General features: G+C 51.9%; 7 protein-coding genes across 7 annotated transcripts; 3 read left to right on the forward strand and 4 right to left on the reverse strand.

The window, feature by feature from the left end:
* Nucleotides 1-334: 334 nt before the first annotated feature.
* Nucleotides 335-2,040, reverse strand: SNOG_13424 (hypothetical protein; the record flags this gene model as incomplete). Its single annotated transcript, XM_001803584.1, has 4 exons — nucleotides 335-835; nucleotides 1,032-1,256; nucleotides 1,326-1,917; nucleotides 1,949-2,040. The coding sequence occupies 4 exons, from the start codon at nucleotides 2,038-2,040 to the stop codon at nucleotides 335-337; spliced, it is 1,410 nt and encodes a 469-aa protein (XP_001803636.1).
* A 768-nt stretch (nucleotides 2,041-2,808) lies between these two features.
* SNOG_13425 (hypothetical protein) lies at nucleotides 2,809-4,503 on the reverse strand (the record flags this gene model as incomplete). Its single annotated transcript, XM_001803585.1, has 3 exons — nucleotides 2,809-3,336; nucleotides 3,520-4,403; nucleotides 4,452-4,503. 3 exons carry the CDS (start codon nucleotides 4,501-4,503, stop codon nucleotides 2,809-2,811), a joined length of 1,464 nt encoding a protein of 487 aa, XP_001803637.1.
* Nucleotides 4,504-5,962: 1,459 nt separating this feature from the next.
* Nucleotides 5,963-7,871, reverse strand: SNOG_13426 (hypothetical protein; the record flags this gene model as incomplete). Its single annotated transcript, XM_001803586.1, has 4 exons — nucleotides 5,963-6,412; nucleotides 6,463-6,549; nucleotides 6,606-7,744; nucleotides 7,820-7,871. 4 exons carry the CDS (start codon nucleotides 7,869-7,871, stop codon nucleotides 5,963-5,965), a joined length of 1,728 nt encoding a protein of 575 aa, XP_001803638.1.
* A 2,043-nt stretch (nucleotides 7,872-9,914) lies between these two features.
* On the forward strand, nucleotides 9,915-10,472 carry SNOG_13427 (hypothetical protein; the record flags this gene model as incomplete). The annotated part of the gene is made up of 1 exon (XM_001803587.1): nucleotides 9,915-10,472. The coding sequence occupies one exon, from the start codon at nucleotides 9,915-9,917 to the stop codon at nucleotides 10,470-10,472; it is 558 nt and encodes a 185-aa protein (XP_001803639.1).
* Nucleotides 10,473-11,733: 1,261 nt separating this feature from the next.
* SNOG_13428 (hypothetical protein) lies at nucleotides 11,734-12,408 on the forward strand (the record flags this gene model as incomplete). The annotated part of the gene is made up of 1 exon (XM_001803588.1): nucleotides 11,734-12,408. One exon carries the CDS (start codon nucleotides 11,734-11,736, stop codon nucleotides 12,406-12,408), a length of 675 nt encoding a protein of 224 aa, XP_001803640.1.
* Nucleotides 12,409-13,622: 1,214 nt separating this feature from the next.
* SNOG_13429 (hypothetical protein) lies at nucleotides 13,623-14,655 on the reverse strand (the record flags this gene model as incomplete). Its single annotated transcript, XM_001803589.1, has 4 exons — nucleotides 13,623-13,946; nucleotides 13,997-14,083; nucleotides 14,134-14,522; nucleotides 14,553-14,655. 4 exons carry the CDS (start codon nucleotides 14,653-14,655, stop codon nucleotides 13,623-13,625), a joined length of 903 nt encoding a protein of 300 aa, XP_001803641.1.
* A 372-nt stretch (nucleotides 14,656-15,027) lies between these two features.
* SNOG_13430 (hypothetical protein) lies at nucleotides 15,028-15,791 on the forward strand (the record flags this gene model as incomplete). Its single annotated transcript, XM_001803590.1, has 3 exons — nucleotides 15,028-15,080; nucleotides 15,150-15,590; nucleotides 15,629-15,791. 3 exons carry the CDS (start codon nucleotides 15,028-15,030, stop codon nucleotides 15,789-15,791), a joined length of 657 nt encoding a protein of 218 aa, XP_001803642.1.
* Nucleotides 15,792-16,009: the final 218 nt, after the last annotated feature.

Consider the following 16,009-nt stretch of genomic DNA (forward strand, 5'->3'; position numbering starts at 1 on the left):
GTCAAGTAAATATGAACATTCCCGCGCCTAGACAGTAAAGCAGGCGGATTGACAGACGTCAGAACATCGTAAATGGACTTACCCAGTCATAGTAACGGCACCTACACACAGCGTATTATCGAGGAAAAATTGTAAGCCGTGGAATTATGTAGATCTGCAGTACGGGTTGCGATTGGATATATACACATGTGGTTTGGAGCGCTTTTCTGAGCATCCGGGTACTTGTTAGTATTTTGAAGGTGTCCGACAAAGGTACCTTTGAGCCGTCCATAAGCACTCCGTGAAACAGGCTTGCTTGAAGGCAACCGGTAACCTATCTCCAGTCTCATCGGGTCTAATCGTGGCTATATCCCCCAGCGCTCCACCAAGCCTGAACTCTACTCGAATTCCGACGTGAACTTGGGTTATGGTATTGGAGAGCTGCGCTGTCGGCATCAAATACAATACTTGTACGAGCCAAGGATACGCCAGATTGTTGAACCAAGGCCTGAGTCTGAACGTAGCTGGCGAGGTTGGACATTTTGACCCGATCGTGACCATGGTTCATCGCATGTTGAACCGTAACAGTCAGAATACCACGATCTGCTCCATGTGGAAAATTGACCAGACCCTCCGCCAGATCCACGAGGAAGTAATCGGAGAGCTGGCTGTACTGCGCTCGCTCGCCCATGGAACGGTCGGTCGAAATGCCGCCCATAGTCCATCCAGCCGCTGAGTTGACCCTCACGCCATCGATTTGTACCTCTGTCCAAGTCTGCGATTGTACCGACTGGTACCTCATTGCGGAGCCGAGGTGAGCTCGCAATGCTGTGACAGGTAGTCGTCGACTCCAGAACTATTTATGTTAGTCGTGTTTCTTGTCAAAGTTATCGGTGAAGGACAATCTCACAATGTACTCGCGAATCTTTCCAGCAGACCAACGGGCAATCCTCATACGATTGGCAATCGCTCGCCACTTATGATGCTCAGGAAAAAACTAGGTTTCACTTAGGACTTCATGATCGACGTGGCGGTCGCGGTTTTGCACTTACCGACATCAATTCGATGATGGTGACGTAAATACCGCCGAGAAGTGGAATATCGGCGTGTTCATAAGTGCAGTTGCTGGTGTGAACATTGTCGTAGTCTTTCAAAGCATCTGCTGGGAGGGTGCCATGAAGGTCGATCCACGCACGCTTGCGACCAAATGACCATTCATACTCCCATGAGGATTTTCCGCCCGGTGGACGTAGACCCAATCGTAGGCCAATGAGGTGCTACGGAATTGTGGGCGTGCCTGTCCCCACTGCAGTCGGTGTAGCTCGAGACTGCCGAGTGGGGTTTACTGCGCCCTGTCTTGCAGAGTCATGCGAAATGCCAGCGAGAGTTGGCATGTGAGAAGGCTTTCCGTTCAAGATGTCCTGCGGCGACTTGTCAAGCCTGATGTGGTCCTTGTTGGGACAAATAGGCGTATATGTGTTCTCTTGGGTAATGCCGGTTTCCAGATCCCAGCCACAGGATATGTTGCGCTGTAGAGCCGAAACATTCCACATCTTCTTGCTATCTTCGGTCCGATTATAAATCCAAGAGGCAAGTGACGCGCACACAAGAACGTCTTCCACAGTAAGCTTAGACTTCTGGGCATGAAACTGTGAACGAACGTTGGGTGGTACCTGCTCCAAGTAGTCGGTACAGATAGTCAGAAGTCGCACCCACTCGCATGCGAGCTTTAGCTGACCAGTGGCTGGGACCTCGACCTGATATCGCAGGTAGGAGCGCCACTCATGGACGTCAGTAGGCTGATCCCACACCTCATCGCTGCAGTCGCATATGAGCTTGATTAGGTGCAGCACTTCCTCGCAACCCTTGAAGTCCTCCAGTTCATCGCGAAGTCTCTGTACCGTGAGATATGGGTAAGCACAGAAAGGATCATCGAATCTGGAGCGCTCAGATTCTAGGAATGGTTCACCGTGGAGGAATCGATAGTGTGGATTTGAGGTTGGCGACCCCATATACAGCTTCTGCCGCGTTCGCACCATATAGAGAAGGAGCTGGCGACATGCTGGCGAGAAGGGAGCTATTACGAAGAGCCCTATACGATCGCACAGGGCTGGCTGAGCCCAAATACTGTGGAGAGATGCCATGCCTTCAGGGGAAAAGTGTTAGTACACATGCAAACCAGCCCACTGCTCATGTTGTGCGCAATACTTACTCGTCGATATATAATTAGTTGACGACTAAATTGGTGACGTGGTCCTGCTGTGCAGAACGTAGGTGGAGATATCGAGCCATTAGCTTCCGCCGTGACTATGGTATGGTATGAACACTCGACCCCGCTAGTACTGAACGAGTACAAGATCGCGTGGGGACTTGCAGATCAGGATGCGTCGCGCCAAGACTGCAGAGGGACTGCAGTAAAGCGACTGTGGGTTGTTGTCACGTGATACATTCGGCGTCTTTCAAGACATAATCGAAAATTCGCCTGCTTTTCTGCAATGACTTGGCACGAAGCCAAAGTTCAAATTTCTATATCGATGCTGCGTGATCTGGGACGCTACCCATGTACGCAGTGTTTAAGTGAGGAGGATTAAAGAAAAATGAGAATTACTGGCATTTCTCGCTTTAAGAGCATCAGTCCAGCATTGCAGCAAGCGCTTCTTGTAGTGATCAATAACTTGACAAACGCGGAATTCTTCTGAAATTATCCGCTACATCCAAGCAGCAATGAGCAGTGTATAATCGAGTTATTACGCAAAAGTCATGGTTGATCTAACCATCTTTCTGAGCCAACCATCCAGAGGGCAGCCAAGGAAACTACTGCCTATCACCTCATCGGGGGTGATGACCAAATTTTGCAACATAGGAATCAGCCACTGTTTTCTTGTGTCGGTTTCTGGCGGCTTTATCCTCGACATCCACTCCTCCCGTGAGTTGGTCACTCACTGGCACAACGATGTCGTGTTGTTGGGCATACTCAACCACACCACTGAGGAGGAGGTCATGGTCTCCAACTTCCCTGACATGTTCTATGACACGGGTCAGAAGCTGTGCACCCTTTCCAGTCGGGTGATGGTCGTCTTGAACACCCTCTGCGAGGTCGTGAACGTAGTAATCGAACGGTTCGCCCTTGTCGCAGCCAGTATTGCCGCTGTCCAGATTCATTTTAGCCATGTTAGCCATAGTCTTCGGTCCTTCCACCGTGCTGCCTTTGAAAACCGCCTTCGTGCCCTCAACATCCTTTTGTGCCAGCTTCTGTTCTCCCAGCTTCTTCACGGCCCAAGTCCTGACCTCCCTGAACTCTTTCTGAATAGTAGCGCGCATGACGGTCTTCTCGCCGCTAAGGCTTCGTGTCCAGTACTGCGCAAATTAGTGCTTATTGCGAACAAGACCCAGGAAGACTCACAATGAACTCCACGATGTCCACCGCAGGCCAGTGCTGCATGATCCTCCAAAGAACCTCACGCCACACAGTATGACGGGGAAAGTACTGTGAACTCTTATCAGTCGCTTGAATACGGGAAGAGATGATGGGTTGCTTACTGTCAGTATCTCTTCAACACTCATGTCTACATTGCATAGCCGAAGGTCAACTGCGCTTGATGTACATATGCTCTCGAGCTCATGTTGGGGGCCTCCAAGTGCAGAGACTGGTAGATCCTTATCAGCGAGGCCTTTGATGTCGCGGAAGACACGAAGGCGAGCTGGAGGCCAGTGGTAATACTTCTTGCCCGGTATGAGCTCTCCGGGCATCCTCTGCTTTGGGGCCTTCTTCACGGACTTCGGTTTGGCTTGTGGCTGTGGGTCGGTCGCCTCTGATGAGCTCTCGTCAGATTCTACAATGCGCCGCCGACGCTTTACGCGGGAGACGCGACGAGGAGGCGAGTCGGTCTGCGAGTGGCTCGACTGGTCATTCAGATCTTCTCGATCGTTGTACCTGCGCTTCAGAGGAGCAGCCTCTGCTTGTATTGGCGCAGCGACCCAATCTTTACGGTTTCTTGCAAGGGCTCGCTCATCTCGTTCCTTCTGGTAGGTCTCGAAGAGAGAGTATTTCCTCACAGCCGCTTGGAGAGCATCGTCGTTCTCATCGGCGGCACGGATGAAGTCAAGCATCTCCTTGACGGTTTCGGGTGCTGCGCTGTAGTAGGGTGGCCACATGAAACACATTTGAGCGCACTCGTAGTATAATACCCCACGACCCGGTTCCAGGACTTTCCACCAGCGTACGCCGCCCTCCATACCGAGCATGTCACTGCTGGAAGGACGCATGCTCTCTGTGCCTCGAACTATAATGGTCACTATCTTGGCAAGCGGTTTTGGAAGGAATGGAATATCAGCCACGAGGCGATCGTAATCAAGCGGTCGGGGTGTCGAAGCGGCGGTGACGGGTGGAGACATAGGCGAGACAGACTGCTCAAGGTTTGCGCCTTCCAATATCAGTACAGTGGGATAGTGAGACCTCGTACAGGACATACCATCATTCTTAGCAGCAGATCCGGTTGGCACTACGTTCTGGGCCAAAGCCATTGCGGCCCGCGCTGTATTGATCACACCAATTAGTCTCTGCGTCTATGGTATGGTTAGACGGGATCATAAGAGATGACACCCACGCGTCATGTGAACATACTGGAGTACTCGAGGATACGCGAAGACTTGCCGCGGACTCAGAACGCTCACGTGAACTCGGCACGGCTTCGAGATCATGTGATCGATTTGCGACACGTTTATGACGGGCGTGAGGAGGGATTGCTAGCCGGTATCGTAATGACGTTCAGTTGTGTTGACCTATACTCTTGTATCGTGGTGCCAAGCGCAGTCGCTGAGCGGTGTTCTCGTGACGTTGAGGCGCAGGCGCGAGAGTGGGTCATGCGAGTTGAATTTGCGTAGAAGACTTCGAACTACTTATTGAAAATGGATCCGAGGTCAAAGAAAGCTGTATTTTGGGTCCCCTTTGGAAGACCGTGGGCACGGACCAGAGGCACGTGCTTTACGTCACTTCGTGAATGGTCTTAAAGCATCGAGCTCAAATCGAAATGATAGGGCAATGCACCATAAAACCTTCCAAATTTCAAAGGAAAGTCCATTGGGATCTAGCCGCCGTAGTGACCGGAGAGTGGTTTGCTTGTATGGCTGCATCATATAGCAGTAATCATCTTGGGAGTCAAAATACATTTGTGCTTGAGGCAATCTTATCTTTGTGACGAAGTTGGCGTATCGTTAAAGTAAAAATTGGTTATCGTGCTATGTCGGCCTTGATATAATCTCAAATCCCAGGCTGCTCCTGAGAAAACATGGGAGTAAGCACGAGGGCAAGCCTGATAGTAGGTATACATATAAGGATAACGCAGCACAGCATGATTGCGACGCGATTGGCAGTCGAGGCATATGAGTGTAATGGGACGCTACACATTCTTCTAATACTTGCAACTTCTCAGCTTTAAGGCTGGTAGACTGACTCCTCATTTCAAGTAGTTTGAATTGCTCGTGTCCAGCCGCTTTGGCTAAGGCATTTGAGAGAAGACCACGATTTTTTTGCATGTAACCTAATAGTTCTGTGAAGTATCGCTTACTGTTACATGTATGTAATCAAGTTAATTAATACCCTCTACACTCAGTCGGGCGACCACATTCGTTTATCGAAAGAAGACTTCGGCACGCAGCTTGAAATATGGATGGTATATATTATAGGTCAATCACTCGTGATTCACTTCCGCGGCGATTCATATGATGAGCAATACGGAGCGTAGGATTGTTAATCTCTTCGTACAGCGTATGCAAATCTACGCGCTATTTAGAACGCTCAGAACAAGTGGAAGCAGCGCGACATCAATCTAATTGGTTCTTGTAAGACACCTGATCACAAACTAGGTACAAAACTTTTGAGACATTTGGGAATCAAGACTATGAACAAAGCCTTTTTCATTTGTATCAAATAAACCTTCATAGAAGCCATTGACACCATGCGGATTTGGCTTCTGCAATCTGTCTACGGTAGATGACCAAATTTAGTCACGTACGCAGCCCTGGAAGTGGCCAAAGCAACCGGGTCAGGCACGTCTGCGATATCCAGGTTGCTGTTCATGCGCTCGCCCACGGGAACGGTGATACCCCATGCCCTAGCATACCGTGCTGCTTCACTCAAGCGAGCGGTCCTGTCATGGGAGACGTCTACAACATGACGAATCACACGGGTGAGCATTTGAGCGGCCGACCCGACTGGATGGTTGACCACGTTTTTCCCCATAGCGTGGAGAAAGTAGTCGTGAGTGATGCTGTCGCCGCCAATCAGTCCACTCTCCATGGAGATATTAGTCAACGAAGCGGTTGGGACGTGGTTGCGATTGGCCTTCTCAAACCCTGCCACGCACTTCTGGAACTGCTTCGTGAGTTTCGTACGAACAATGCTGCTCTGATTCTGAAGCCCCAGCGCATGAGTCTGGTATGAGTTAGCTATGAATCGAAAGCATGTTCCCTGCTTCTTCTTACCGTGTATACGACGATTTGTTGTGCCGTCCAGTGTTTCTTCACACGTGCACACATCTCTCGATTCAGAGTTGACGCAAGGTGCATGTACTAAAAGATCATTAGCATGCGCCCCACCTAGACACCCGCTTTACAAGAAGACTTACCGTCAGATTCTCCTCAATAGTTGTAGGGAAAGGACAACACCGTGGATCGACAGACTTCGGAGTATGATCCCTTGACAGCTCATCTCCATACTCTGAGACTGCAGAGAAGGGTAGCTCTTGCCGAGGGTAGCCTTGTATCTGGGTGAAGGCACGAATTCGCTCTTTGCTCCACGCTTTGGAGACGTTACCTCGTCCCGTGTGCTCGACAGTGCCAGGTGGCTGTGGGGGTGCAGGATGGCTGCGAGCCTGTTTAGAGAGAGCAATTGGAACTCGCGGAGTTATCAATTGATGTGCCAGAGCAGTTGTGACAGCAGGCGCTGTTGAAGCAACGGGAGGTGGCAGGCCAAGCGATGCGGTAGCCTGTACCTGAGGAGGGTGTGGTGCCACTGCAGAATGCGACAATGCCGGGGTGGAAGCGGCTTGCGTAGTAGTCATCGGTATTTGTGCATTTCGTTGGACAGGTCGAAGTAGCTTGCTGTAATCGCTGTCTGTGGGCGACGACGTGCGAAGACGCTTCGCTCTAGGACTCAACAATGAGGATCGGATACGATCAGGCTCTGGTGAATTGCGCTTTCGCTTCACGGACAGGATTTGCGGCGAAGGTATTTGCAGAGCATAATCCTCATAATCGGCGCGCAAGTGACGGTAGTAAGGGTGACTACGCTCTTCCTCTTGGGTATCTGTCCAAGCTAAGGAGTCTTCGACCCAACCCTCCATGCTGCAAGACTCAAGACTCTTCTGGTTCTCGTAAGCGAAGCGGACTTCGCTTGGTACCATCTGCATGTAGTGGTTGGGAATAATTTGGAAGAAGTACCTCCATTCCGCTGCCAATCGTCCGTTTGGTATGAAGTAGCGGAACCCCGCGATCTGCTCACAATGCAGCGCATGATATCCTTCTAGACGGTCGCTACAGTCGAAAATACGCGCAAGGAGTGGAAGGAGGTCATGACTCTCCTGGCAGAGCTCATCCTGTTGTAGAAATGTCCGTGTGAGGTATTGTGGCTGGTTCTGCGCGAGGGCTTTCTGTTTCGTGGGTTTCTTGCCGGAGCTGGCGAACGTTGCGGTAGGTGTAGGACCTGGCCTGTAAAAGGCCACCGAAAGCTCTGCGCCCGAGCGAGGGATTGGTGTGCGAGGTGTGTCTATAGCAGAAGTTAGCAGTTATGATAGAGGCTGGACCGTAGACACAGGTCCACATGAAATGTTGGATGTCGTACTAGTTTGCTGGAAGGATTGCGAGGCCATCTCAAATGGAGGGAAAAACGACATGTTCAGTCGACTTGACAAGTGCGCAAGTGTATCGCGTAGTCGATTTGTGAGGTTGATCGTGTCTGTTTTGGTGAATAAGAGGCGACTGAAAAGTGCAAGACCCTGTGCTGCGGGTGTGCTTGAGACTGAGTTATCGACCTGTTTAGTTGAGGAGCGCAGTTTGCAGAAGGTTTTGGTGAGGTGAGAGGAGTTGTGCATATATAGAGTAGGGGCGTGATGTTTCAAGTCACGTGGGAAGTGGAGAAGGAGAACGCCCTCCCCAGATGATCACTTGACAAGCCCCCCCTGCAGCGAGACCTTGGTAACCTGGTAGGCAGCTTTTCACCACCAGTTTCATTCAGAATACATTCACAGGAAGAATGGAGCGCTCTTATAAAACGCGTTGCAGGTGTCAAGCACATGATCAAAAGATGCTGTTGTAAAACTTGTTGCTCTTTTCACACTCTAGTGCACGTGCGGGTAAATTCTACTGCTTGCAACTTTTCTACCAATTAATAACAGCATCCATGACACACAATTGTGTCGAGGAAAGCTTTGTAGCAAGCAAAGGCTCAGAGCTATATCACCCTGTCTTCATCAACGACTACCTGCCGCATATATCCTTCTCCCATACCTCCGTATAGTACTGGTATCCCAGCCTCTTGAAATATAAGCCTTTTCTACCAGTATCTCTTGTGGCGACAGAAGAAGGCCATCGTGCATTCCCCCTCGCCATTTGCGCTTAGTCGTGGTGCTGCTCTAACTGGGACATATAAGTCAACCAACATACCAAAGGCCACAGCTAGTCGAAGAGCAGAGACTTTCACATAGTCTCGTCGAATCTGCGGATCAAGTGTCAGAATGAGAGGTCTGTTTCGTGCTCGTTGCGGTTGACGGGGAGCCTTTCGAGAAGTTTGTTGTATGCAAGGATCTGGAAATCGTATTCGAGTGCACACCGCGGCGGGGTGGACATTTGGTACTCGAAGAGGTCCCTAAGGCATCCCAGAGAGATAATCTTTGATCAAAACACATTTGCACAACTTCTCTAGGTCATATGACCTTGAAGCCGCAGTTGTTTCAGCCGCAATTGCTGCTGCGGCATGAGGTCGCACAGAAGGACAGGCCGCTGTCCGACTCCTTGAGCCTCACGATGTTCTACCACATTGGACTCGCGCGCTTGAGAGGGTCTCTGATAGCTCCAATGCCCGCAGAAGTACGTGCGATCGGTCCGGCAGGCGTTCATCGCTCCATCGACTCTCCAGTATTATCATTTGGTTGCCGCGTTGGAGTATGAGATACTAATGACTTAGAAATGCGGGTATTTAGCATAAGTATCAAGTCTGGTTAGCATCTGTCTGGCGAGAATCTGCGGGATCCGTCGTAGTAGCCGGATGCCGCTCGAAGAGGAAAAGCGTAGTCGGCACGCTGCCGATGCACACGGTGCGCAGAAACCTACTAGCAAAAAGCCCCCAAATTTAATTACGGCAATTGAATTGCAGATCATTAGCAGTCGGCGGTACGCACTAAATCGAAACGACGTCGCAACAAATCAGGTACCTTCCCAGGTGGCCGCCCAACCCCTTCTCGATATACAAGGCGACCGAAATTTAATCTCTGGGAATTTCTACCGAGGCCGACTTAAGACACAGTCATCCGCCGCAACTTCATTGCCGACAAGCACATTACCAGCTCGACAGTGCCCGGGTGTGCAGACATGGTGTCTCCAGTACCGGGATCGCGCTCCTCCACTGTCGAAGCTCCGTCAGTACCGCCGAAAGACAATGGTACTGAATGCGATGACGCCTCTTCGTCGCCTAAGCAGTACCGGAGCAGCCCAAGATCTGCCTCTCCGGGTATGGGTTTTGATACGCCCAGCGAATCTGTCCCTTCCCAGCCGAACCTTAGTAAGTGCCTGCTCATACCTTGCAAACACCGCGCGGATGGCTAACTACCACTTTAGAGATAAGATCGACAACCAGTCCGCCCATATCGATCGGCGCTGGTGTGAAGCAACCCTCGGAAGCGCCACTCTCCGGCGAAGCCTCCCAGAACCTGTTTCACGAGATGCAGGCTGGTTCGATATCATCATCCGACAACGACATCACCCTGTTCTCTCGCCGCTCGCACCGACGAGGAGGCTTTTGGTCAAGCAGTCCCGACGCGGATATTCGTCTCGCCCGCGCCATGGAGAACCACGAGAACGCCTTTGTAAGGATATTCACCCAGTATCAATGCCAGCAGATACTCGCGCAGAGCTCTGACATGCGGAGCTTCAAAGCCGCAGTATACTCGTGCACGGAGCTTCGTGCGGCAATCGACGTCGAGAGCCCTGAGTCGTACCTTATCTGGACGAACATGGTTGCGTCGATCAGAAGATCAGAGATTCCGTTCGTTCCAGGGGTGACAACTGCAGAGAACTGCGACCACGAGGATCACAATGGAGAAGACGACAACAGTGGCGAGGACGAAGACAGTGACGACGATGACGACGACAACATCGTGGACGAAGAGAATGAGGATGAAGGAAGCGACAGCGGCGACGGCAGTGGTGTTGAAGACAACGAGCAGCGATACGCCAGTCGAATCGTGCCCTCGCACTGGAGGTTCAGTGCCACCGATTGAGGTGCTGGACCAAGCCAAGGAATGCAAAGCAGAGAGGCAGGCTTATGATAGCCGAGAGATGCCTCGGAGCAGCGCTAGAGTTGGCGTACTTATTAGCAATGGGGAACTTTCCAGACTCGTTGCATAGACGTCTTGGTCATGGCACGGAAGGACGGGGTTGTTGAAATTTGAAGAGGCATCGTGTAGCTGCCGACGATGGAAAAACATTCTGTATTTATACGAGCAAGACAAAAGCGAATGAATTGATCTATAGAATCTGCTGTGTGCAGGTGCAGCGTATGTGTGCTGAGTGTGGTGTGAAGCCCTGGGACTGTTTCTACTCACTCGTTCTGAAACTTACACATCTCACATTAGCGGCTGCGGCCGTTAGCACCACGCGTCCGCAACTAAATTAACATGATGCAACCGTGCAGGGTGACATCATGGCCTTTCACTTGTTATGTTACGTACGGTCCTTGTTAATGCGTAGTTTACATGGAATAGCATCTTAACATCGTGTCAGTTGAATTTGCCATTCCCACGCCCTGCCCATCGACAAGTGCATGTATGGACAAAGGTATAGTCATTGCTTTCCCCCCTCAGTGACCGCTTGGCCGCATAACAAGCGTAGATCTCAGACCTCGGGAAGCGATCAAAGCGATTGCGGGCATGCAACACAATTGTATACATGCCGAGAATGATGCTAAAGACAGATGTCGAATCGAATATTTGACCTTGAGCATCATTTCTTGAATCAAACTCTGGTCTATGGTCTTTCGTTTCCTTTTATTATATATTCATAGTCAAGCCCATGGGAATCATTCTTGTCGACAGTTCTAGTGGCCCTTCCTCGATGACATCACTGCAGCTCGATGCGTGATTTGCATTGTCTCTCGTTTCGCTTTTTAACGCGCCTTGATACCATAACTGTGGAGAAGGCGCTAGTGCGCTCCAAATGAATTGCCCATGCCGTGAAAACCGCCAACGGCTTTCTCACGCCTTAGATAAGCTCCCATCATCTCCACTGAACGTAAGTATCGCTCGACCACCATCATTACTTCTTCAACTCGAAATAACTTATGTACGATTAGGACCATACATCAAGTCACACTGAAGTCTTCCAACCCCTTGAAAGGACAATCCCTCTCAAACCAGTCCCTATCAACGGCCACCAAAGCGGCCAAGGCCCTTCTTTAGCGCCAGCATGATGGCCAAGCTAGTGCGGAGTGCGAGTTGTCCGAGTACGCCTCATCTCTCACCTTTTCGAAGTGTAGTAGAACTAATGGCGGTTACAGACATCCAAACCCATTTGCCCAGTATCGCCCCAGCCTCAGCGCCTGAGCGTCTCTACGGAAACGTCCAGGCCGAGAACAAGTCTCCTCAGACCATGAAGGCAGTCAAGATCATGGTGTCTGTTGGGTATCGTGCGCTCCAAAAGGCAATGGCTACGCATTCAAACCGTGTCCTCAAAGCTTCTCGCCGCCGAACTCGATCAGCTCTCCCAATCACTTACCCCGCCACAGCAGGCCCTCCACCCCAGGACCTCGACCGCGTCTTCGATCATATCGAGCGCATGCGCTACGAGCGACGCACGAGACACTACCAACGCCAGCTCGGAAAGTGCTTTGTCAACCGGCAACCGTGGGACGATGGCCAGACAATCGCTCGGGCACGCATCGACGACCAGGGGTTCCGTCGAAGGCATGTCACGGCGATTGCCAACCGCGTGTTTGGGGAAAGCCGCGCCGAGGGGGACGTCTCGCTGCCAATGCAGACGAGCTTTGGCACTTCGACTTTTGTGAATGGTGCGCTGGAAGATCCGTTTGGGCCGTTGCTTTCGGAGACTGCGCAGGAGGATACCACACCACCGGAAGTGTTGGAGAGCTACAAGGTGTCGCAGGATATGCGTCGGCGCATTGAGCTGGAGAGGTACCAGGGATCATGTAATGGGACTTAGACGGGGTATGGCAGGGTGGCTGTTGCTATGTCGATGCGTTACTCAATTTTACAGCTTGTCACCAGTCGCTGCATGTCACCATGTCAATCAGAAGGTCTTACACAAGCGAGTACGATCCCAAATGACAGGGAACGGGCGGTGGTTACGGGTACAAGTGATCGAGGAGGGTATCAGGAGGGCGTCGTCGCATAGTGAATGGATTCTAATGTGACAATCTGGAGGTGTTTAAGGCCTTGCGGTGCAATGTGGCGGGTATCTGACGTCACATTTCGTCCCGAGGGACCTGGGAGGGGAATGTCAGGATTGATGTGAATATTTAAATAAGAATATTTCAGAAAAGACATACAAAGTAGTCACAAGAGCATACAACATCTAGGAACGAAAGTGATTATGAGTGGTGTGTTATTTTCTGGCCTTGGTATCTACACAAGACATGTGCATTGTTTTCATGGGCAAGTAAGCCATCATTAAGTTTTACGATGCTCTAGCCCTTCCAAAATTGATTCGCTAGGCACCCAAAAGGGTGGAGAATCGGTGTCCAAACTAACCGCGCCGTGCAGCTCAGGTCCTACGTGAGGTTGTTGTAGGTAATTCTGAACGCAAGCAGTGCCGCATTGTCAGCTGCGGCGAGGGCAGTTTCCGTAGTGGGGCTTGCGCGACGAGGCGCCGGAATGTGGATTCCTTTTCGGGCAGCGAATGTGGCCACTTCGCTCAAGTTTATGTCCCAACAGTTCTTCGCCTGGGCCTTCTCAATGGCAATAGTGAGGACACCCCTGCCGTTGCCCTGCGGCCTAACCGCACCTCGGAGGGCTATATGCGAGCACCGTTCCCCCCGTGCCAGGGCCATCCCCGCTGCCAGCAACTATACGAAGAGGTCCCTATCGTCGCAGGTCGACTTTCGCCTACCCTGAGTCTATCCATCCACCGCGACCAGCTTCACCGTCCTGGCCGAAGATGGTTCGACACGATGGAATTCCATCACCTCGTCCTTCACAAGGATCCAGGCGTAGGGGAGGGTCCGGTCTACACTGAACAGCTAGTGTTTTCCAGATACCCTGCCACGCGGGCACAACTACACATCTCCAACCACTTCCATTTTCTTATCCAAAACCCGGCAGGCCATCGCCCTGGAATCTACAAGCAAGACGGAATGGATGTTAGAGACCTTTGCGGTGAGGGTTTCTCCCGCATAGGTGACGATTGGGACTGTGTATTCAGCGTTTACAAAGGCCAACGCGCCTCGGTCGCATACGTGTGACCTTATGCGCAAGTCGCAGAAGTAGACAATCCTCCTCCAAGGAACCGAAAGTGTGGTTGCCCAAATCGCCAGGGTAGCGCCAATTGTAGGCGGTGAAGTCAATACCGCCGTTATTGACGTTGATGTCGACTAAGTGTGGGCGAGCGGGAACGGCAGCGCTAGTAGATGTGGCAGGGCAACCAATGGCAATCTTTTGCGATTTACCCAGAGCGCCTTTGAGGGATTTGACGCGCCTGTCCATGCTAGCTTTGTCCTCGTCGGGGAGGCGTCGAGAGGCAACCTATACAAATTTAGCATCCGGGACCGTGTGTAAGTCTGCTTCATACTCACTATTAGCTTCGCAACGTCAGCTGGCTCCCAACCACCCTTAGCACAACGGTGCCAGAAGCCGGCCCATTTGTAAGAAAGCGGCACGAACTATTGTTGGTTAGATTCGCGGTCATCTGGGCTGTCTCGATTCCACTAACAGTTATGAGCTCTTCGATCTGAAGTTCAACAGCTCCAAACAGCTGTTGGATGTCGAGTGCCGTCGGTGGTGCCCAGGCATACAAGTCTGCGTTGTTTGGAGAATGCTTATGACCGACATTTGGTGACCATGTAGGAGGTTCGATCAGCAGATAATCGATGTGAGACTCTATCACTTCAGATACCACCATAACGGTGAACTCGGCTGAGCGAAGTAGCGACGGGATGCGACGGCCAGGAGCTGACATAGTCTTGTGAGTTCGTTTCGAGTGCGTCTTCCTGACTCTCACGGCCGGCTTGTTCTTCGCCTTCTGGAACACATAGGCTACCTTGGTGGATCTCTTATGGCGTGGACCATGCAGAGAGTTCGCTGCTGACACATCAGTACGACCTGGAATATGGAATCAGTGTGGCTACTCACAGCTGCGCGTGTTGAGAGTGCGGTTTGCCGAGCGCGAGGAGGCCGGAATAACAGAATCTCGCACCGATCGCCGCGACGGCGCCTGGAGGGGAGATTTGGCCATGGCTAGACGTGCTGGAGGCCGCAATATTAGCGAGATACGGGCAAGGGCCAGGCAGGGAGGCTATCGACAATGTCGTCTTGCACCCTGTTGCCACTTTAAGAAGGGCGAGTTGTGGAGGCACGTCCTTACCGCGATCCAATTGCTGCGACACGACAGTATGTATTCGGCGGGGTGGACTTGTACTTTCGCGCGTGCTGACGAGAGACTGTGAGGAACGTCCTGGGACGCTGTTGCTCGTACAACACCGGAGAGACTGGAATCGTAGCAAGCCAGGGAACCAAGGGGGCTCGTGGGCCAAAATTTGCGGTAGAGATCTTGCGGCGGGGGGGTAAATTTGTGTAGAGGGGAGATAGCGGCAGCGACTTAGACAACATGCCAAGACAGCCGTATCCACTACGCTTTTACGATCCATCATCACATGACACGTCCTCGACGAGTGCAGGCCTTCGATGGACATGCTGCTGAGCATCATGTATGTCTTCTCATATACCCAGTAGCTTCGCGTCGAAGGATACCTCTGGCTACGGTGCCGTACCAAGGGGGATGCTCACAGCGCCTCCTGTCTCGCAGCGGCTTGCGGCCTCCGAGATTGGTACCTTGCCCGACGACGACAACCACAGAACAACCATCACGCTGAACATAACAGATAGCCCTGCCGACCTTCGAACAGGTCCTAGCATCCTAGGGGATCCGCATGGGAGCCTTTTGGCAGGCCCGCGTCTCTCCACGGCCATGACACGAACCGATTACCGCACCGGCGAGGACGACGCGTACCCGATCACCAGCTGCACCCAGAGAAGGAGGGTTATACAATGTAATGGAGTCCATGATGACCTCACGAGGGCCATGGGCAGCGGACAGGGGCATCGCTCCTGGACGTGCACCTCTTTGTCGCATACACGATGTTGGACCGATACGAACGGAGGGAGCCGCAAGTAAGTCCTCCCCAGAAGTTTGCACTAACATGAACAAGGCAGATGGTATTCAGAGCGCCGCAGCAAGAATGGCAGCGACGCATCCAAATACATGCATTCCCGATGATGGCGGGCGGCCACTCGACAGCACCCCGCATGGCCAAGGGCGGTGGTCACGAGCACAGCGCATCTGGCACATCGTTGCCACACCGGAGTGCGTAGAAGCACATCGAGAGGCGGAGCTGCAGGAGTCGTAAACGTCCAGCTGTTGTGTGAGCAGAGCGACACAGCAACGCGTGAACGCAGCCCTGCGAATATCTGTGGCAAAGAAAGCATGGGAGCTGGCACACGCCGCCAAACAATGTCAGGTTGAACGAGTAACATGACGCTGCATTGCCGTGGGAGTGACATGGAATGCCTACAGGTCTTGCATGGGGCAG

The sequence above is a fragment of the Parastagonospora nodorum genome (genome assembly GCF_000146915.1).
Source record: "Parastagonospora nodorum SN15 chromosome Unknown scaffold_26, whole genome shotgun sequence".
NCBI classification, from domain to species: Eukaryota; Fungi; Ascomycota; class Dothideomycetes; order Pleosporales; family Phaeosphaeriaceae; genus Parastagonospora; species Parastagonospora nodorum.